This window comes from Littorina saxatilis, linkage group LG5, assembly GCF_037325665.1.
Source record: "Littorina saxatilis isolate snail1 linkage group LG5, US_GU_Lsax_2.0, whole genome shotgun sequence".
Taxonomy (NCBI): domain Eukaryota; kingdom Metazoa; phylum Mollusca; class Gastropoda; order Littorinimorpha; family Littorinidae; genus Littorina; species Littorina saxatilis.
Genome location: NC_090249.1, coordinates 14,786,204 through 14,809,415, shown reverse-complemented (window position 1 = coordinate 14,809,415; position 23,212 = coordinate 14,786,204). Strand labels below are relative to the sequence as shown.

General features: G+C 41.8%; 2 protein-coding genes across 2 annotated transcripts in view; one reads left to right on the top strand and one right to left on the bottom strand.

Moving 5' to 3' along the window:
* Positions 1-23,212, bottom strand: part of LOC138966371 (leucine-rich repeat-containing protein 40-like) — a 97,141-nt gene that overhangs the window by 70,028 nt on the left and 3,901 nt on the right. The window contains exons 2-6 of the mRNA XM_070338584.1: positions 22,359-22,540; positions 21,811-21,884; positions 20,417-20,546; positions 19,907-20,030; positions 18,222-18,364 (exon numbers count right to left, since the gene is read on the bottom strand). Coding sequence (XP_070194685.1) covers positions 18,222-18,364; positions 19,907-20,030; positions 20,417-20,546; positions 21,811-21,884; positions 22,359-22,540 — 653 coding nt within the window. The remainder of the gene's footprint in view (positions 1-18,221; positions 18,365-19,906; positions 20,031-20,416; positions 20,547-21,810; positions 21,885-22,358; positions 22,541-23,212) is intronic.
* Positions 14,927-16,550, top strand: LOC138966378 (uncharacterized). Its single transcript, XM_070338597.1, has one exon. The coding sequence runs from the start codon at positions 15,780-15,782 to the stop codon at positions 16,548-16,550; it is 771 nt and encodes a 256-aa protein (XP_070194698.1). The 5' UTR covers positions 14,927-15,779.

The window sequence follows — 23,212 nt, the reverse complement described above, 5'->3', positions numbered from 1 at the left end:
TTTCTGGTGAGTTCAAATACTGCTTGTTCTTTATGTGATGTTTTGACTTGAAAACAATGCACATGTACTGAAATGATAGTGGCACTTGCCCTTTGCTTATAAGGTTGGTATGAAAAATATTACAGATTCTGCTGTTCCAAATCTTTGGTTAAATATAAATGAGCATATTTTTGAAAGTCCACAGAACAAAATGCTCTCCCTTTCAACTTTGTGTGCCTCATGTAGTAACAGATCACAGTAATTATTAAATTGTGCAACTGTTTTTTATTCAGTTGACTTAGTAGCGTTTTATATTTCTTTCTACTAAACAGGACGAAGAGTCACAATGAGTGACCCTACCAAAGGCGAGCTAGTAGCAAAGTTTCAGGAAGGAGGTGTAGGCGTGGCAACTATTTGGCTATTAGCACAATGCAAGGAACGTTATAGTTCGGACTATCCTGAATGCGAGTTTAACCATGACACCCTCAGATTTAAAGTAAATAAAACCTACGCAAGGTATAAAACTTACAGGAGAAATGCTCATAGACAAGTTGGACAAGACAAGTTAGAAAATTTTTTAGCAGAAAAACTTTCTTTCTTTCTTTATTTGGTGTTTAACGTCGTTTTCAACCATTCAAGGTTATATCGCGACGGGGAAAGGGGGGAGATGGGATAAGGGAAAGGGGACAGATGGGATAGAGCCACTTGTCAATTGTTTCTTGTTCACAAAAGCACTAATCAAAAAATTGCTCCAGGGGCTTGCAACGTAGTACAATATATGACCTTACTGGGAGAATGCAAGTTTCCAGTACAAAGGACTTAACATTTCTTACATACTGCTTGACTAAAATCTTTACAAACATTGACTATATTCTATACAAGAAACACTTAACAAGGGTAAAAGGAGAAACAGAACCGTTAGTCGCCTCTTACGACATGCTGGGTAGCATCGGGTAAATTCTTTCTCGTCCCAACCAATATGGGACTCCCCCTAACCCGCAGGGGGGGGGGTAGCAGAAAAACTGGAATTGCCAAAACCCAAAGAAAAATCTCTATTTCCTCAACCAAAACCAACACCGTTAAAATGCTCTGCCACCTGTTCATATGCTGAAGTGTCTGCTAATTTAGCTGAAGAGTTAAAATGTATGAAAGAGAAACTGGCTACTGTTACGGAAACCTGTGACATGGGTGAAACTGATCAGAATTGAAAATAAGGAAAATGAGGCCGGGGTCCAGGGGCCGCCCAGGCCCTGGTGGGGTGCAGGGGCAACGCCCTGCTGGGGGACCCAGGGGGGGCTTCGCGGAAGAAAACGAAAAATCAGGCTTTTAAGGGTAAAAGTAGGCCTATCCTGGTATATCAAACACACAAATTTGCACACTAAACAATGTAACAAATGCCAAGCTGTAGTCCGATAATTCGCGCGCCCAGTGAAACAAAGACTCAGCGATGTCCGGTCACTGTGTTAGGAGAAATACGGATCGGATCGCCGGCGAAAAAATAAATAAAAAAATATAAAAAATAAGGAATTCTTTATTTAACCAATTTCATTTGGCAGATTTCCGCCCTGAGGCAGAAAAGTTTCACCCATGCTGTGACTCCCAAAAAGAATTTGTTTGTTTATTTGTTGCTTAACGTCCAGCCGACTACGCAGAGCCATATCAGGACGAGGAAGGGGGGATGAAGGGGGCCACTTGTCAAGCGATTCCTGTTTACAAATGCACTAACCCATTACTTGTGTCCCAGCAGGCTTTAGTAAAACTAAATTAATACCTACTGGAAGATTACCAGTTTCCAGTATGTTAAAATAGGCTTAACCTATCTACTGCTGGACTTACATCAGAACACTAACAGATTAAACTATACATGAATCGCGAGACAAGCGGCAAGAGAAGAGATTTTTGGAAAAAATACAGGTGAATGAGCAAGAAGGCAGAAAAAAGAAAAGAATTCATGAAGAAAAAGAGAGCATGACAGGAAAGAGGAACCAAAAATCTACCTAACAGCAAACTAGAAAGCTCCTGCGGTTCCAAAAACAGGAGGGGCCTTTAATTTCATAACCGCAGTGCCCCACTGCGGGAACTCCCAAAAAGAAGAAATTGGTCGTTTGAAAAAAGTTCGAAAAACTGAAACAAGAAAAGAAGACTTGGATAAATGAAAAGGAGACTTTGAAGGCACGTTGCCAAAATTTGGAAATTCGATTGGAAAAGAAAACAAACGCACTCAAAACATAAAGATCGCCTTTCCAAACAAGCTGACAAAAAACAAAAAACAAATAGATAAACTCAGAAATGACAAAGAAGGATTAAACAAGGATCTGAAAGACAAATCAGAAAAGCTCGATACATCGGTCAATGAACTGAAGGACTACAATGAAGCAAATGAATATTTAGAACAGGTTCTTAATGATAACATGCAAATGGAATCCGAAGTTCATTGTTTCGACAAAGATACCAATCAGTACACAACCGAGACCAGAAACTGTCTTTCTTTCTTTATTTGGTGTTTAACGTCGTTTTCAACCACGAAGGTTATATCGCGACGAACCAGAAACTGTGTCTATCAACTGCTACAATTGAATGTTCCCTCAAGAAGCATCGGGCCCATAATAAAGTGCATTTGTGACCTATGTTATATGAAGTCTTATATCGCGCGCGTATCTCCAGACTCGGACTCAAGGCGCAGGGATCTATTCATGTCGTGTGAGATGGAATTTTTTTTTACACAATACATCACGCATTCACATCGACCAGCAGATCGCAGCCATTTCGGCGCATATCCTACTTTTCACGGCCTATTATTCCAAGTCACACGGGTATTTTGGTGGACATTTTTTATCTATGCCTATACAATTTTGCCAGGAAAGACCCTTTTGTCAATCGTGGGATCTTTAACGTGCACACCCCAATGTAGTGTACACGAAGGGACCTCGGTTTTTCGTCTCATCCGAAAGACTAGCACTTGAACCCACCACCTAGGTTAGGAAAGGGGGGAGAAAATTGCTAACGCCCTGACCCAGGGTCAAACTCGCAACCTCTCGCAAGTCGTTACCACTCGGCCACCCAGTCCTTATAACAGTCAATAAGCTCCCTTCAAAGTCTACAATTCTGAATATGAATGTTAAACGGTTGATGCTTGCACAACAGCAGATAGGAGAGGAAGTTGCTTCCAAAGAGGACACAACATTGTACACCAATGAGACATCCATTTTTTCTTCTCCACTTTTCAGTTAAACGTTTTATGTACAGCAATTCAACGACTGGGTCTTACAGTAAATCTGGATAAGTCAAAATTAATAGTCTTCAGGAAAGGCGGATTTTTAAGTGCAAGAAGGCTTTCCAGGCAAGCCAGGCAGCACATCAACATTGATCAGCCAGCTCTCATAGACCACTACAACACGACTGATCGAATGGACCAAAACATTGCCAAGTACCGCGTCGCCATCCGATCAAAGAAATGGTGGTGGTGCATTTTCCCTGGATTTCGCCTTTCAGCAAACCTGGCACTTGTACCGGGCCACACCCACAAGAGAAGAAAACCCCCTGGATCTTCTTGCTGTGCGACGAGCAATTGCCACTGTCTACCTGTCCAGATTTCTTTCTTTAATTGGTGTTTAACTTCGTTTTCAACCGTTCAAGGTTATATCGCGACGGACCTGTCCAGATCAGTAAAGCAGCATCGTGTGGGACGTCCACTTGGTCGCCCGGCCCAACTTCACAAGCGAGTTGCACTGGCCCTTCGCTTCGACGGCAAAGATCACCTTGTTGAGCGTTTGGGTTTGGTTTTTTTTTTTGCTTTACGCCCAGCCGACCACGAAGGGCCATATCAGGGCGGTGCTGCTTTGACATATAACGTGCGCCACACACAAGACAGAAGTCGCAGCACAGGCTTCATGTCTCACCCAGTCACATTATTCTGACACCGGACCAACCAGTCCTGGCACTAACCCCATAATGCCAGACGCCAGGCGGAGCAGCCACTAGATTGCCAATTTTAAAGTCTTAGGTATGACCCGGCCGGGGTTCGAACCCACGACCTCCCGATCACGGGGCGGACGCCTTACCACTAGGCCAACCGTGCCGGTTCTTGTTGAGCGTGTCCAGAAGCGACTCAGGTGTGCCTCCTGCGGCAAGAAGAGCAGTGACAAGTGCATCAAGTGCAATGTGGGCCTGCATGCCAAGTGTTTTGCAGCCTTTCACACAGATGGTTGATCAATGAGAGTATGCTTATGAAGACATGATGAGTGACCAATGTCTATCTGCTTGCTGTGAGTTCACAATTAGTAAAATGCTCTTTTTTGTTCCATTATGTACAATTTATCACCAACAATCTTGTTAATAATATCATTTCATATTTTGCTTCCAAATTCGAGAATAAATTTGGCTGTATTATGATTTCAACAAAGTTCTGTCTTTGTATGTATTATGAAAACCTGAACCCTCTCGTGCCTAGCGTCCCTATAGTGGGATGGAAAACCTGTGCCCTAGTCTCATGCCTAGCGTCGCTATAGTGGGACGGTAGATTTTATATGTCTAAAACACAAACCGATAACAAAAATGTCAAACCAACCTTCAAACCTCAATACTAACAATATTGAACACCCCAAAATAGATAAAATCAACAACAAAATTCAGGCATATATGGGTTCAGCATGACTTGTCAGTTTCACGCCGCTGAGATTGTAGTAATACACTTTATTGCGTACAAGCATGATATGCGCCTAGCTCCATTATTTCTGCAGTGTCTCCCATTGCCTTTGTGCATAAAGTCATGGGGGTTAAGGATCCTTCGAACGCTGTTTTGGTTCTGAAAACGTTGCAAGGCTGCAAAAAAACTGAGCAGCAACACAGCCATAAAGCTGCCCATTGCAGTCTATATTTTAGAAAAGGTGGTAGAGGTCAGTCATATAGTCATTTGTAGTTTGTACGCTCGGCTAAGATTTAAAGCAATGTGTACACTAGCGTTACATGCTCTTCTGCGTAATGAGGGGGGTGAGTCCAGGTCCTCTTTTTCATGGAATACCAACATATCAATCTCAGTAAAACCGTGTTATCAGTGGACCTTGAATTCCAACACATTAATTTAAGTAGGAATGTGTGAATGGGGATTTTTATTTAGTCGATTCTGTTTGGCAACCTGCATACTTTCAGAACATGAGCATTTTACATGATGAGCAGTAACCATGAGTTGTGCTGTGTAGTAACCTGGTGTCTAAAATTACCCGATTGCTTTCAGTAAGTTGTATGTTTCTCTGTTTCAGCCAGTGAGCATCGAATTGACAACAATCACGCCCAGCCTGATGCAGCTGCTGTTTCAGACTGACTGGTTGAGGGAGACTGCTGTGACGCTGAGAGGAAAACCTACTTAAGCGATGCAACCAATCCTATCAAAAGAATTGAAGAGGATGCCTATATTCATGTATCTTCAGAGAAATCATCTCTTACTGCCATAGCGGCAAGTATCTTCTCAAGAGATAGCAATGTGGATGAGATGATGAAACATTTAAAGTGAAAATTTGTAAAAATTGCAGTTTAGCTGTAAGAGTTCTCACGGTCAGAGGAGGGGGGGGGGGGGGGTAAGATCTAGGGCAGAGGGATGGGAACGGAAGAATTAGGAAATCTGACAGTTGACGGTTAGCAGGGGTAGCGGCGGGGAGGGGAGGGCAGGTAGAGTGCGGATGGAGGGTATGCGTGGGCGTGAGAAAGTAGTCACTGAGGAAGGGAGGGTGAAACTCTGGAACTGGAGGGAACTGAGGGTTAGTTGTAGGTCACTCAGTCGCCAGCCGCGCTACAGCAAAGCAGCAATTTCAATTCAGCATGGAGTTTTCGCTATCCGAGTGGATAGAGAAACACGAAATTGGAGAGGATGTGCAAGCTGCATTGAAAAAAGAAGGCTTGCTTGGCCAAAAGGCCCATAAGTGCCTTTGCTTGATTGAAAACCAGGACTTGAAAGACCTGCGGTTGTGCAAGGCAGACTTTCTGCTTTTGAAGGAAGCAGTGAAAGAGATACAAGAAGACAATGGTGGCGGGCCTTTGTGTGGACCAACAATCGGTGTCCCCCTAGGGGCTCCAGCTCAGAAACAAAAGCAGAGCCGAATGACTTTGGATGATCTGCTACAGCCTGTCCAGGGTCAAGGCAAACAGCCCCGGTCGGACAGGGTCGACCTGGACCCAAGCGTGTACCTGACAGCCAGGAAAAAAGACTCAGGTGAGTCAGCCCTTAGGGTGGTGGATTTTATTTCATCAGCGGCAAGGGAGAGTGAAGAGATCGACCTGGGTGGAGGGATATCTCTGAAAATGGCAGGGCAAAAACAAAAGCTCGAAAGAGTGAGCCCAGCTATGTGGATGGCGGCCAACGGCCGAATAATGGCGGAACTCATCAAAAACGGAGAGTTGGACACCGAAGAGTCAGTGTTTGATTACATTGCTTACACGGTGAAGGTGTGGATGGGTGTGCGTCTGTGTGTGTGCGTGTGGGTGTGGGAGCTGAGGCGAGGGGGAGGGGTTATTGAGTATCGTAGCAGCTAAACTGCTATCTGATATCTTCTCAAGAGATAGCAATGTGGATGAGATGATGAAACATTTAAAAGACTTCATAAGTTTCACTCATACGTCAATGATAAAGATGCAGGTGCACAGACGAGGACAAGGTACCATGAATTTATGAGTGATGAGACATACGGTGTGAAAATAGCAAAACTCCTCTTGTCTGTTCACTCTCAGGACAATATCTCACAACGTGCAGTTTATCTTTTTTCAGCATGTTTACATGATGAGCTTCTCAAGTGTATCGGTGCGTGCTAATAGATTGCTTCGGCTTCAGCAGCACCAACCCCCGCAACCCCTTCGCGCAAGGTAGCCCGCATCTAGAAATATGCAAATGAGAAGGGCCAAACACGGATCGGTGTAATGTTGGTTGGTTCCCTTAATGCACTGATCTGTTGGCTTGGTCGACATGTTTACTTTTGTCTGGTGCAGTTTTGTTGTTTCAGTACACCAGAAAACAACCACCATACTGGCTATTGATCCAGATTCCCCGCAAGGCATATCGGTGCAACAACACAAGGGTAAAAGAAAGGCAACTAGTAAACACAGTGGATCATGGCTTGGAACAAGCTAGTACACCGCAGTCAGATGTGAACAGCAACCACAGCTGGCGACAAAGATGGCCCACCACATGCAGATCGTCATGACAATGGCCTCAGTGTAGGCCACTCCCACCACCAAATGGGAGGTAAGCACAGAGATATCTCTGAATTTATTTCTCTCAACTCAAGCGAACAGAACTCATGCTTCCTCCCGTGCTGGATCCGTGAACTACCTGGCTATGGTGGATGGCCGCATCGCTATAGCAGAGAAAAAGACTCCACTGGACAAAGTTACTGTTGCTCAGTACATGGAGGCCGCACTCGAGATCCACAAGAAAATGGTGTGGATAGACAAAGACATGCAAATGACAGATGATTATCTTGTCTACCTGTCCAGAATTGTACAAATGGCGCAGGTATTTTCATTGGCCTCAGTCTTGCACTTTGACAGAGTTAGTTGGTTGGTTATTATAAGATGTTTGATGGGTTGTTGACAGACCAGCTTTTTTGTCAGTCCGAGGGGGAGCATATCGTCTTTTGTTTCATATTTATTGACCAAGGCCGGGTCAAAATGTGTGTCAGGGGTCGTTTTACTTGAACTTGACGTTCGTGTTTCTCCGAACGTCTGTGTATCGAAACACAGATACACGCACTCCATGACTCTGTAAGAAGACAAAACATATCGCTAGGTTTCATTTGTTTTTGATGAATGTATGACCTTTCATGAAGTAGTTTTGTTTTTTGTTTACTTTTGCCAGTTTGCCAGTTCGTTTTTGGAACTTTGCAAAGCAGTGTCGTGTTGTCTGTTTAGGTCTGGGGAAACACCGATGAAAAGAGCCGAAGAATCCCCGAGCGTTTCTATTGGGTTTGCTTTTGATTATCCATGTATAACCTGCTTCCTGCAACTATGGTAACCTGGGATTTATTGCCTGGGGAACATGAGATTTATTTCCCAGGTGCTTGTGAATGAAAACTCGTGAAAATTATGACAATATTGTTTATTGTCTCTTCAGCATTTTAATGCGATTCAAGACAGATGCAGCACTTTGACAGAGTTAGTTGGTTATTGTTTATTGTCTCTTCAGCATTTTAATGCGATTCAAGACCGATGCAGCACTTTGACAGAGAGTTTGGGAAAGAGCAGGCTCAACGCAAGCTACCCTGGATGACATAAATAATTGCACAAAATCACATACTTTTATAGAACCATTAAAAAAAATCTGTTCTCAGAAGCAGCAAATTCACATTTGTTCTGTTTTCCTTTCATGTTACGCAGTTTTCTCGTTATGCCTAAACGAAAATACGAGAAATTGGTGTTTCCAGAAAAGTACAAGAGGTACTGGGTGAGGTGAGGAGGATTTTGCAGTTCCTGGAGGACCCCATGACTAAGCTCACCTTCTACTTCCTCAACTTCATCCTAGAACTGCTCAACCAAGATGACTAGGCTGCTCAAGATGTTCTTGTGCAAGTTCGTCGGGATGCAGATTATAAAGTGTGGTGAACTGACTGATGTAAACTTCTCTGACCCACAGAACCAGCTGCTCGATGACATGATTGCTGTTGGCAAGGACTGTCGTCGGATCTTGGCTGATTCCGATGATATTCCTCCTGCCGCACAACAGAAGTTTACGGTCTTTCTATTGTGCATGAATTTAGAAAATGCTTCACAGGTTTCCTTTTTCAAACCAGTAGCTGAAAGTCCTTGATCATGATGTCAGCAAGAGAGAGGAGCAGGACTACACAGCCATTTGCAATCTTGGCTGCCAAGTTTGCTCCTGATCTGGATCTAGAGGAACTGAAGGGGGGGGGGGGGGTAGATTTCCAGATGGTGGGAGAGGATGAGCTGGTGCTGGTAGATGGAGGGGGGAGGAGGTAAGTCCTCACTTTAAAGGCAGCTTTTGCCTCTTTTTATATATCACCACTGCTGCGACCATCAGCAACTCTCGAAGTTCTGAGAAGAAACCTGAAGAATTACCTCAGTCAGGGGGCAGACGGAGGAAGATGGTGAAGTTGCCATGGACGGTTTCGGTAATTTTAGCCATCCAATCGTTTTACCGTACTCAGCGCTGGAAAGCACTTTCTTAACTTATCTTCTTTCGTAAATATCTGCCTACATCAAGTTGTAGATTCTGGCATTACCAATGGCAAGCAGCTACAAAAGAAAAAGAAATAAAACGTTTTGAAGCGCCGAGTACAGTATAACGATAGGAGTGCTACATTGACCGAAATCTCAGAAAAAGACAATGAATGAATGTACAATTTATTAAGCGAGTTAATATCTCCACATCTTGAGGACAAGATAGCAACGCTGGTCATGGGGGAAATAGTGGACACGGAGACAAACACGGACACACCACTCCGCTCTCACAACAATTATCAAATCTAACAGCCATCCATGTACCATGAATGTTGCATAAATTGGTATGTACGAGGAGATGAGAAAAAATGAGTCTGTAGACTCCTGCAGAACGTTTGAACAAAATCTGCTTCCTTGATACCCTCAGGAAGAGCATCCCATAAGGCAGCACAGCACAGCGGAAAGCCCGCTGACCATAGCACTTTGTTCTCTGTCTAGGCCCAGGGACTCTGAGGAAAGAAGCTCATCGAAGACTACAAGATGGTTCATAAACATCCAGAAGCAATTGAAAACACTTTTGTGTTTTATGGTTTCTGTTCTTATTTGTTTCAAATGTGTATTTCTGTTGCTCAGATCTCTACCTGTGAAGCTTGCCAAAGCTTTGAGAAGCTGAAAACCCAAGCCCCAATACTGAAGCCCATTGTTGTGACGGAACCGATGGAGCTGGTCGGGATTGACCTGATAGGTGAGTACGGCGGCTGCTTGATCATAATTGATATGTGTAACTACATAATTATTACAAGATTCGTATCAATTTTTTAAGTTTTTTCTCAACTAGCTTTCTCATTCTGTCACTGTGCATGCACACTTTTTTTGCAACACACGATCACAATCTGAGATTTCTCTATCATGTTTGCACAGTCTTGATGACCAAGGGAGATTTTTTATGATTAAGCGCAATACCAATGTAATCCCCACTATTTTATTGATAAATAATAAATTGTGTGGTTACTAGTCAAAGGGAAGTAACAAGACAAATTGATACAGATTTGTTGAGCTGAGTAATGTGTCCCTTGAATGTCAGGGGTGTGCAAATCCACTAACCCGTGACCCGGGGGGAGTTAAAAATTGGCCGGGTTAGCTGAGGTCTTTGAGTAGCATTCCCGTGGGTTAGCTAAAAATTTCACAAACAAAAAGCTTCAAATGCCAACTCCTTACTAAAATGAATGGCCAAAATACATTTCCCCTTGTTTTTCATAATGAAAACAAAGCCCAAACCGAAGCCCAAACAGTAAGTAATGTTTCTAAGGCGCTTTTTCTGAAGTATTGATCGTGTTCGAAAATGTCGTCTGCTTCAACGATGTGAGTTACATCCCTTAGTTTAGTTTTACATTTTGACCAATGAGAAAGCGCTCCCTAATTTGTTTCGGGCCACTGAAAAACAACCATGGCGTTGTTTATAATCCAATGTTTCTGTGTGTGAAACTTCAAAGACAAAATAAGAAAAGTTGGAGTGGGTTACCTATTTTTTTCCCGGGTGAGCTGGAAATGAGATTCTACTAACCCGTGGGTGAGTTGTTTATTTTTAAATTTGCACACCCCTGAATGTAATTATGACCTTCAACCCAATTGAGTTTTTATAATTGATTTATCTTTTTCTTTTTGCTGTATTAGACTTTGGATTAAATGTTGTAATTTTGATGGGGTGAAAGAAAGATATTATTTTTGAGGCATGTAAAAAGGTTATCGTTTTCTGCCGCGAGACTGCTGGGATTGCTTTCCTGTCCCGCCATGAAACTGAAAGGTTGTTGCTGAATGTAATGTGTTGAGAAATCTACAGAGATCGGTGTGTCCTAATCAAGGTTAGAAAGTGTTTTATTGTAATTTTGTCAAGAAATGTTTTGTCTTTCATTTGGTATTCATTTTAGATGAGATTGTACACTGAATTTCATAGAAATGAATTTTATTGAAAACCGGTCGTGCGGCAAGATGATGGAATAGTGAAATTTCAGTTGGGCAATTTATTGTAGGTTTATTATTCTTTGAATGCATAAATGAGTGTTAAGATTGTTTCTGAGTCTAAATTCATTGTTTTGGTAATGTTTCAAGCTTTTGGTTGTAAATGATCGTAGTATTTTTGGAATTTGCGCCAAGAATAACATGGGTCTGTTTGCGCATGCGCAAGGAAATTAATTCTCGTGGATTATGCCCCTTGCATCAAGATGGCCGCGCCCATGCGTTGTGTAAACAAAGTGTTTGTTTGGACTTTGATTTCGTCTGAAAGCCATTCAATTTAGGAAATGGATAGTTTTTGATGTGAAAATAGGTGAAATGAAATACAGTTTTTGGCATTGTACTTTTTGGAGTTGTCAAAACAAATTTGGTTTGGAAAATGTACCTGTAGTGGCTAACATAACTGGAGAGTGATCGGTAGTGGAGTTTGAGGGCTTGATGTGTTCTTATTACTTCATCTTCATCAAGGATGGATTAATTTTGAATTGCGAGTAAAGATTGTCATTATGTTGTGGAGTGAGTAGGCCTGGTAATGACAGTCAGTAGAGTAGATTTTGAATAATGAATCTACTGGATTATTGTATAATCTGCTGTAATTATCCACTAGATAATTTTGTACACAGTTGATATGACAATGGTCTGAAAGTGAGAGTATTAGTGGTAATGGTAGTTTTGTGAAACTACAATTTTTTCATTAGAATCCTAAAGATTCTATGTTTGTTTATTGATCACTTGTAAAAGTTAACATCGTGTTCTAATGCGTTGTTCTGCTTTGCAGGGCCACAAATTTTTCCTGAATGTTCCATTCATACAAGAAATGAAATAAAACAAGAGAACCGTTTCAGTCGTCTTTATTTTCAGCGGTGTGAGGCTCTGCAGTCTGAGTGAAGTGTGTGTGGTTGAACTGCAGACCCTGTTTCATTGTAGTGAGGTCTACACCAACATAAAATGTTTACTCAAAGCCCTCATAGCAGCTTAACACCTCACTACATTTGCTTCTCTGTGTACGGGTTTTGCCTTCGGCCTTTACGTTTGCTTGCATTGTTTTCTTGTACCACGAATAAAAAGTTGAAACAATATGCTTGGACTTGGGCTTCGTTCTTACAACCTACCACTCCTCCACTACATTTGGCGTCACGGACAGGATGAAAGGCTGCCTACAGCAGCATGAAACTCGAGTTCCTGGCTATGAAATGGGCCTGGGCCATCATCGAGAAGTTCAGGCACTCTCTGCTGGGGGCAACGTTCACCGTCTTCACAGACAACAATCCCCTTGTACACTTCAAGACAGCCCCCCCTCGGAGCCCTGGAACAGCGCTGGGCAGCACAACTGGCCCAGTTCAACTTCAACGTGAAGTACCAGCCAGGGAAGATAACCCCGCTGACGCCCTCTCCAGGATGCCCCCGCCTTATCCTTCTCCCACTACGTCCACCTCCCTCCCCCCTGAATTGGCAGCGGCGCAAGAAGTATGCTGCGAACGCCAGTCTTCCGTCATCCCAGACGTCTCTCCTGCCTTCCAGCATCTGAAAGCCAAACCAGAGCCCGAGACGATCTTTCCTTGACTGTACAGAGCTACAACGTCTTCAGAGAGAAGACAGCACCATCGGGCCTGCCCTCACATCCTGGCCCGCCAAACCTGCTGCAGGTCAAGACCGTCGGCTACAAAGCCTGGTTCAGCAACACGACCGCCTGTATCTGCGAGACGGCGTCCTTTATCGCAAAGGTGACCGACTCCATCCACGGGCCCTGTATATTAAAACATGTCAGTCCAAGCAGCGCTGGATGATATTTATGCAACAGTTCAAAACACTAAGCATGCCACGAAAGATGACATGAGTGCAGGGCATCAAAAAGAGAGGATATTTCCGATTTACATCAGCAGCAAGGTGTACCACAAGGAGACTCTTGCAGATCAAGAGCAAGAATTTGCTTTGTGTTCTGATGTGGTTGGTTGCTTGGTTATCATTTTTTATAATCTCTTTAGCTGATATTGCCATTCGAGACCTATGCAAATGTAAGAGGTTCACATTTACATGTGTACATAATACTGTTTAAATCTTGATGTATTTTTGTTTATTCCAGTGGTGCAGTCAAGAGATTTGTAAAGAGAGTCCGTTAAATCAAAATTGTGATTATCTCCCCTGCACTACTCCTTAGTATATATCTCTGTGTTTGAGGATAACTCTGGTGTGACCAGTGTGCTTGTCTTCCGCTGCCACTGAAAACGTCTGTCTTTTGTAGGAATACCAAATTTCTAATCAATAATGCAATTTTTGTATTAAACATTTAAAGTTTAGTATTTTGGAATTTTCTCCTATGTTATTAATGAATATTTATAGTATTTTGAGGCACTGAAAGTATTGGAGTGCAAAGAACTAGTTTCGTCTGGCTACAGGATAAGACAGTGCTTATCCTGCAATTCTGGAACTTTTCCCCCCATTTTTGGCCACTTTTCCCTTTGACTCCAAGAGAGGAGCATGGTTTTAGTGATGAGGATCATGACTTTTTCCATATGTCTGCTTTGACAGAACTTAAGCTGTACTGTTGTCTACAATTGCTGTCATGTGGCTGAGGGCATACCTGACGAGGCTGGTGTCGCATAATTTGCCTTGAGGTTTTAAACTGTGGTGTTATCCTTTTCGTCCGGAGTTTTTCTGCATCCTAAATAAACTACTGTTGAACTTGCAATGGTTTCTTGTGACTGCCTGGATGGATGTTTCACACAAGTTTGTTTCTTTCCTCAGTTCACATGGCAAGCTCCATGCTACTAGAAGAAGAAGGTTCTAAATCTGAAGTGGAAGGTAATCAGTGAGCTCTTGAAGACGAGCCCGATGATGAGAAACCAGAGATGATGTGCATCATTTATACAGCTCTTGTCTTCCAGAACAGTTTACCTTCAAAAATGGATACATATACTGGAGATGTACACATCTCAATTTTCTGTTGAAATGTTTTATTTCAACAGAGATTTGATGTGTGGCTCAAATTTCCTATTCCCAGTATTCTAGCACAGTATTCAGTGTAAGGGAGATAAGAGATGGTAACGGCCCCGTTTGTTTTCTTTTTAATCTCGACTAGTCTCCCTTACTCAATTTATGCGAAACTATTGCGTGACTATTTTTGATATCTCTATTAATATCTTGTTTTATTACGCAGTCTAAATTCCACAATGCAGATACTGTAAAGTACTATACATGAGTATAGAAAACATCTTGCAGCCATTTAATTAAAATATAGGGGGGAGGGCTCAGGGGGTTCACAATCAAGATTTTATAAATGAACCTAATCGGCCTTTCCATACACGTCACAGAAAGTAGCTAACAGAAAATTACAAATCAAATCAAGACAATTATTTTATCAAGCAATGCCAGCCATATCGGTTCACTGTTCAGTAGCTTGAAACGCTTTTGTTTGTTTGTTTGCTTAACGCCCAGCCGACCACGAAGGGCCATATCAGGGCGGTGCTGCTTTGACATTTAACGTGCGCCACACACAAGACAGAAGTCGCAGCACAGGCTTCATGTCTCACTCAGTCACATTATTCTGACACCGGACCAACCAGTCCTAGCACTAACCCCATAATGCCAGACGCCAGGCGGAGCAGCCACTAGATTGCCAATTTTAAAGTCTTAGGTATGACCTGGCCGGGGTTCGAACCCACGACCTCCCGATCACGGGGCGGTGCCGTGCCGGTGTCCCCTGGAAGGATGTACTGGGAGAGTGACAAACCTAAAACGACACTTCTCTCAAGTGCACAAAGATTCTCCTGAACATGAGGTTTGATCACTTTTGGAAAAAGAAAAAAAACGTCCTGAACGACGACTTAGGATGTGGACCTGCCCTGAAAATGGCTGCCAGTGGTCTGGGGATAGATTGGAGAAACCTTGTGCAAGAAAAACAGCTAAAGATGCAAGGTTGCAGCAGCCTGTCACTTCAGGAATACCCAGGCGTTTGTCCGCTACAAACATTAACTGTGATACTTTAGCAGACTCCTTCCTCAGGTGGTTGAGCTCAATACAAGGAGGAAGCTGTGTTCCAGAGTTCCTTCAACCTCACAAAAGGAAAGAACGGTTTGAACAAATCCAAAAAGTTGCTAACATGGTTAGAACCATCCTCGTGTATGCCTTTGGATCAAGTGACTTTGACCCTAGCCGTTTGGGGGAACTGGTTTCACTTGGGACTGACACTGGACATCGACAAGCTTCTCATCGAGGTGTACTACTATCTCAACAAAAGTAGCAAACGATAAGCAGCCTTGAAGCAGATGCAGTTGCTGAACGAGTTGAAGGAATCCAAAATCCTGAAACATGTCTCTACAAGGTGGTTGAGCATCCGCACATGTCTGCCAAGACTTGTGGACAACTGGGACGCACTCTTTGACTTCTTTGATGCAGAGGAGTCCAATGCCACAACTTCAAAACTCAAAGAAAAAGCTGGTGGGCTGAGGAAAAAGTTCCAATCGCCAACTAACAAGCTCTACTGCCATTTCCTGATTGATTCATTGGAACCCTTTGATGTCATCAACACTGAGCTCCAATGTGATGAGCCAAAAGTGCACGTACTTTGAAGCCGCCTTCAACGCCTTCTCCACAAGCTGCTTCTTAGATTTGTGAAGCCTTCTGCAATGCGTTACAAAGATGTGCTTGAGGTGGACGTCCATTCCAGCTACAACATCAGAAGCGACAGAGAGCTCATGATTGGACAGCAGGCCAGGGACTTCATGGACAGCCCAAGATCAAAACTGTGTCCAGAGAAGATTGAAGAGTTCTACACCAATGTGAAACACTTGTACAAATCAGCGGTGAAATATATCAAGGAGAGGCTTTCTTTCTTTATTTGGTGTTTAACGTCGTTTTCAACCACGAAGGTTATATCGCGACGGATCAAGGAGAGGCTCCCATTCAAGGACCCAGTACTTCAGCATGCGGAAGTTGTCAAGACCGTGAAGCAGACAGCTTTGTTTTCATCTCTTCACTTCTTTCTCAAGAGATTTCCTGTTTTGATTCCTGAGGGGACCACCAGAGGAGAGATTGAAGAGGAGTTCGCCGACTATCAAAGCACTGACATCACCACGTGCATTGATGACAGGATGGACACCACACGGGGCAACATCGGGCCACCGGTGAATGAGGAAGGCCAGCTGATGTTCAAGGTTCTTCCCAGAGTCATGGTCTCTCTCCTGTGTATTCTCCATTCATCTGCACACTGTGAGAGAGTCTTCTCTTTGGTGAGGAAGAACAAAACCGAGTTCCGGAGTCGGTTGGGACAAGAGAGCCTAGAAGCGCTGGTTGTGGCCAAGTCCAGGTCTGGGAAAGCCATTGAACGTGTCTACAAGCAGCAGGACTTGAAGGACTACAAGAGCGCCTATTATAGGTCTCTGAGGGCCAACAACTGAAATCGCCTCCGCTTCATGTGTACATAGTGTAAATATTTGTAAAGGTAAGGCAGTTTTTGTATCTATTCTCTTTACTATTTGAGGTATTTCAAAGACGTCGACTTCTAAGATTGTGGAGTTATTTCCTCGTCGACGGGGTTAGTTACACAGAAGAAGAAGAGGTAATTTAATGGCTTATTCTGCACCAGAAATCACTTAACTAATTATTTTTAGTACTTCAGAAAAAGGTAACTTAATTTTCTCAACTTTTATTTTTCCCTTTTTTTTCCCTGAAGGTTTAATGACAAGATCTGTTGACATTTGCAGTCTGTTTTTCTGTTTGTGGAAGGACAGTTCTTGTACTGTTAACAACCTGGCAGGCTTGAAGGAAATCTTATCATTTCTTTACTTTTCATTGAGTGTTTCGATGCATTCTCATGTAGATATATCCTGTAAGAGTTAGAATTCACTATACATGTACTTTCAAATTTTAACTTTTGATTTTGGATGTTTTGGTTTGTTCAATTTTTTTTTTTTTTTTTTTTTACCTGCGAGGGTGTGTTGTTGGGGCCAACTGTGTATCAATTACACATTGATATGCTTCTAATGGTCAAAGGGAGCATAACCTTTTGTTTGCCCCAGAATTAAAATCTTTCTTTTTTTATTTGGTGTTTAACGTCGTTTTCAACCACGAAGGTTATATCGCGACAGGGAAAGGGGGGGAGACAGAATTAAAATGCTGTAGATGGTTAATTGCAGAATGTTTGCGTCAGCTGCTGACAACATTTAATAGTGTTAGGCAGAGGGGGATGGAAGGTGTGCGGCAGAATTCCAATCGGTTAAACAAGGCGTTCAACACCCTGACAGAGAGACAGCGAAGGGAGAACCAAGAACCTTTGGGTGAGCGAGTGCTGCTGGACCACTTCACCCAACATCTGAATGACACTGCCTTAGTCCGACAGTTAAAGGAGAAGCTCCATGACAAGCCCCACTTAACGTTCTTCGACATAAGAGAGGCAGCTATCCGGTGGATGGAAGGAGGTACAGTGCCAACCCAAGATATGGATGACACCCACACGTCCATGGCAGCAACGACTTTGAGGATAACTCTGGTGTGACCAGTGTGCTTGTCTTCCCATGCCACTGAAAACGTCTGTCTTGTGTATGGATACAAAATTTCTAATCAATAATGCAATCTTTGTATTAAACATTTAAAGTTTAGTATTTTGTAATCTTCTATGTTATTAATGAATATTTATAGTATTTTGAGGCACTGAAAGTAGTTGAGTGCAAAGAACTAGTTTCGTCTGGCTACAGGATAAGACAGTGATTATCCTGCAATTCTGCAACTTTCCCCCCCATTTTCGGCCACTTTTCCCTTTGACTCCAAGAGAGGAGCATGGTTTTAGAGATGTAGTCAACTTTGTTTTGTGGCTTGTAGCCACCGGCTTCGGTCGGTAGGCGCAGTGGAGGAGAGAAGAAGATCGAGATAGACACAGGAATAAAGTTTGCCATGCCAGTATTCTGCTGTTCAGTGTCACAATGTCATAGGTTGTGTCCGTGAGAGATTGAGTCCAGAGTGAGTCCGTAACACATCAACATCAAGAGAAGAGAAACAAAACATTCTTTTCCGAACCTTCTACATGTGAAACCATAATTTTATGTGAGCTTGTGAACATAAAAGGGCCTTACCTTCAGATTTTCACAGCTGTGAAGAATGGGCAGATAGGCCAGACGATTGTGTCGCAAGTAAAGCTGTTCCAGTTTCCTCAGACACCCAAACTCCTCTGGCAACTGTGTGAGTCGATTGTGCGTCGCATCAAAATATCGTAGACCTAAAACCAAATGCAACACAAAATCATGATAAACACACAGAACATGCAATGCACAGAAATCTGCAATGTACATAAAACAACTGAAAACACACAGGCTCTTGAGTTAACAAGAAGGGCAAAGCCCATACGACTCACATGCTTGACCTTTACATGACCTTGACCTTCAGCTAAACCTAGCAATGACATCATACACTAAGAACTGCTTTACACATTTTTCCTACCAAAATACATGTGACCTTGACCCAAGGTCAAGGTCATCCAAGGTCATGCAACACAAAGCTGTTACTTCAAGACATAGGAAGTACAATGGTGCTTATTGGCTCTTTCTACCATGAGATATGGTCACTTTTAGTGGTTCACTACCTTATTTTGGTCACATTTCATAAGGGTCAAAGTGACCTTGACCTTGATCATATGTGACCAAATGTGTCTCATGATGAAAGCATAACATGTGCCCCACATAATTTTTAAGTTTGAAACAGTTATCTTCCATAGTTCAGGGTCAAGGTCACTTCAAAATATGTATACAATCCAACTTTGAAGAGCTCCTGTGACCTTGACCTTGAAGCAAGGTAAACCAAACTGGTATCAAAAGATGGGGCTTACTTTGCCCTATATATCATATATAGGTGAGGTATTAAATCTCATTTCTTTCTTTATTTGGTGTTTAACGTCGTTTTCAATTAAATCTCAAAAACTTCAGAGAAAATGGGGAAAATGTGAAAAATAGCTGTTTTTTAGACAACATTTATGGCCCCTGCGACCTTGACCTTGAAGCAAAGTCAAGGTGCTATGTATGTTTTTTGGGGCCTTGTCATCATACATCATCTTGCCAAATTTGGTACTGATAGACTGAATAGTGTCCAAGAAATATCCAACGTTAAAGTTTTCCGGACGGACGGACGGACGCCGGGACGGACGGACGACTCGGGTGAGTACATAGACTCACTTTTGCTTCGCATGTGAGTCAAAAATGAGAATCAAACGACCAAAAACTGACAATTAAAATGAGCATTACCGTAAAATTCCTAGCAAACGCCCACCCCCCCTCTGCACAGATTTCGGGTACAAGTAAGGGGTGGGCGTTTGGTAGGTATACACCCCTCTGCAAGATAAAGTGTCATCACATTTTCACAAGAAATAAAAAGTGATCCAACATGTGATTTATGCAATTTTAATGAAAAATAAACACACCGTTTGTTTACACAAATAAAGATCAACGGTCTGTGATTGAAAAAAATAAGAAGAAAAAACCGGCGAATCATCGAACAGTGTGCACAAATCGTAGATAAAGGAGGCCGAATGTCTTAAAACAATTTTTTTTTTTTTAAACAAAAAAGGGGTGGGCGTTTGCTGGGCGTTTGCTAGGGATTTTACGGTAATAGCAATGTTGACAAAAATGTCAGAAAGCTAAGGACAGAACAAACAAAAAAGTACAAGCATTGACAGAAATTGAGAAAAGCCAAAAAGGGTGACACAGTATCTGCAAATTCTATACCCTTTAATCAAATAAATTCTATGCCTCTCAATCAAGCGACTTACAGTTCATGGCACCAATTTCTGGGGGCAGCCGACTCAGATTGTTGTTAGAGACGTTAAGGCGAAACAGACATGACAGCAACCCAATGTACTTGGGCAATTCTTCCAGTTCATTATGTGACACATCCTGAAAAAAATAACATACATTTTAGATTTGCAAATGCCATGTCACTGTTGCTGTATGATCTATATTTTTGTGATACCAACAAATGACATTCATCATTGATAAGTTTATTTTCAGGGGTAAAACAATCACTACTTGACTGTTTCATCACTCTATTAGATGAAACTACACAGTGCGAACACCAAAGTCAAACTTACACCAATTTTGTTATTTTCAAACCAGCTCAATTGTTATTGCTATACAGTGTGAACAGATGGCACAGTTATTGTAAATAATGTGATGCAGCATGAATGATGTCTTAGCTGCAATTCAGAACCTACATTAAACTTCTTGAACCAAAGATAAATAAAGTATGAACAAATTTTCAGGACGTTCACATTTTATCTTACCAGTTCTTCCAACTTTCTGCAGTCAACGACCTCTGGACAAAGTTGGGTAAGCTTGTTGTTTTCTGCGTGCAGACTGACAAGGTTCGACAGACGTGCGATGCATGCTGGTAGCTCATGCAGCTGGTTGCGACTATTTGACAGAGAGAAAAACAAAGACCAGATTAGAACACGAAAGCAGGAGAGTTTTGCCTCAAAGTTACTAAGTCTAAGTCTAAGTGACAAAGACCAAACAAAAATCAAAGTGATACAAGAAGACCCAAGATCTCTGATTTTCATGGTCAAGCATGACCTTTCTGAAAGAGCAGCAAAGAGATAAACAAATCGCGTAAGGCGAAAATACAACATTTAGTCAAGTAGCTGTCGAACTCACAGAATGAAACTGAACGCAATGCCATTTTTCAGCAAGACCGTATACTCGTAGCATCGTCAGTCCACCGCTCATGGCAAAGGCAGTGAAATTGACAAGAAGAGCGGGGTAGTAGTTGCGCTAAGAAGGATAGCACGCTTTTCTGTACCTCTCTTTGTTTTAACTTTCTGAGCGTGTTTTTAATCCAAACATATCATATCTATATGTTTTTGGAATCAGGAACCGACAAGGAATAAGATGAAAGTGTTTTTAAATTGATTTCGACAATTTAATTTTGATAATTTTTATATATTTAATTTTCAGAGCTTGTTTTTAATCCGAATATAACATATTTATATGTTTTGGGAATCAGCAAATGATGGAGAATAAGATAAACGTAAATTTGGATCGTTTTATAAAAAAAAATTTTTTTTTTTTTTACAATTTTCAGATTTTTAATGACCAAAGTCATTAATTAATTTTTAAGCCACCAAGCTGAAATGCAATACCGAAGTCCGGGCTTCGTCGAAGATTACTTGACCAAAATTTCAACCAATTTGGTTGAAAAATGAGGGGGCGTGACAGTGCTGCCTCAACTTTCACGAAAAGCCGGATATGACGTCATCAAAGACATTTATCAAAAAAATGAAAAAAACGTTCGGGGATTTCATACTCAGGAACTCTCATGTCAAATTTCATAAAGATCGGTCCAGTAGTTTAGTCTGAATCGCTCTACACACACACACACACAGACAGACAGACACACACACGCACATACAAGACCCTCGTTTCGATTCCCCCTCGATGTTAAAATATTTAGTCAAAACTTGACTAAATATAAAAAGCATGTGAGCATTATGATTACTCATGAATTTCAAAGTCAAGGCTGCAGGGAAAGAAATCGTGCTTGTAGACATGGCCATAAAATACTACTAGTTTCAGACAAACAATGTTGAGCTGTTTAGCACTCCGTCCCATACCGCCAAGGGAGATACTGTTTTACCAAATGAAAACTGAAAACAATCTTACTATTATGTCCACATCTTACCTTATGTCTATCTTCTGAAGATTCTCTAATTCTCCAAGTGCATCAGGCAAAGAAGCTAGGCGATTGTCGTGAATCTACACAAAAAAGTAATCGAAAAGTAAGTACTTTACAAGATCTAATCTAAATTAACAAAAATAAAAACACACAAAATAGGAAAAAAATGTACAAATACTCTGATCACTATCTTATCAAAAATCTACTTTGCATAATCATGGCAAAGTCATACTGCCTACATTTGGCCTTAAAAAAAAAGTTACATTTTCCTGGCCAACCCTATTTTCCTCTCTACAACTTTTTTTTTTAACCTGATTTGCAGACTACCGAAGAGGAGTTACCTTCATATAATATCCAGGGCACACACAAATGGCACGCGACCGAGAAAATAACAAGCCTTAGTTTGTACCACAAAAAAAAACAAAAAACTATTGTACATCGCAGTGAGCTCTGGCGAGAAGAGGTGATTCATGTGTTCATTATCATTATTATTATTAAGGCATCCTGCCATTGTAGGTATCACTGTATCAGAAACAGACAGCCACACCACTCACATCAAGCACTGTCAGTGCTGGAAGCTGCGCCAGCCCATCGCCCAGGTGAGTTATAGCATTTGACGCCAGAATCAGCTTGGTCAACTCCACCTGCTCCCACCAGCGGTCCTCTGTGTTGTCCAAAGTCACTACCTTGGCCTCCTCCGGCACATCAATGTTGATGCGCCAAACCGTATCTGGCACTAGAATTGGAAAAGAGCCAACAGCTTCTAAGTTATCAATATTTTACTATCGGTCATCATTTTTATTTTATATTTTTTTTATATTCTTATACTTCTCCAAATTTCAATTCTGTTGAGAATGCCTTCTGGGGAGTGTCATCTTTTTCCTATCTTGTATTTTTGTAATTTCTTAATTTTTCTTTTGATTTTATTTGTTCAATGATAAATCATCTGCACACTTAGCAGCATACTGTGTCTCTTCTCTTTTCAGGGCAGCTTGACTGCACTTTTCAAAATGCATCATGTTTGACCCAAAGGTAAAGTGGGTGCAATGTCTGTAGGTGGTGTGTTTTCTTAGCAAATATATATTTTTTTTTTTACAAAATTTCTGGTCAAACTATCCCTTTTGTTGCACTTTTAAAAACATACGACACTGACCCCAAAAATCGACTCACTACGATTTATATTCTTCTGTGAAATGTTCCGAGTCAGGGATGTTGCCACAAATGCATACCTATAGGACAAATGTCCTGAGCTCTTCGGCATCAATAGGACATTTGACTGCTTTCAGACATTTTAATAGGACATTATAATTTTGTGCACAACACAAAATTATGATCACACACACACATTTCAATATATATATATGCAGCAACATTGTGTGCGTATATTGTTTTATTACTTTTGTTTCAA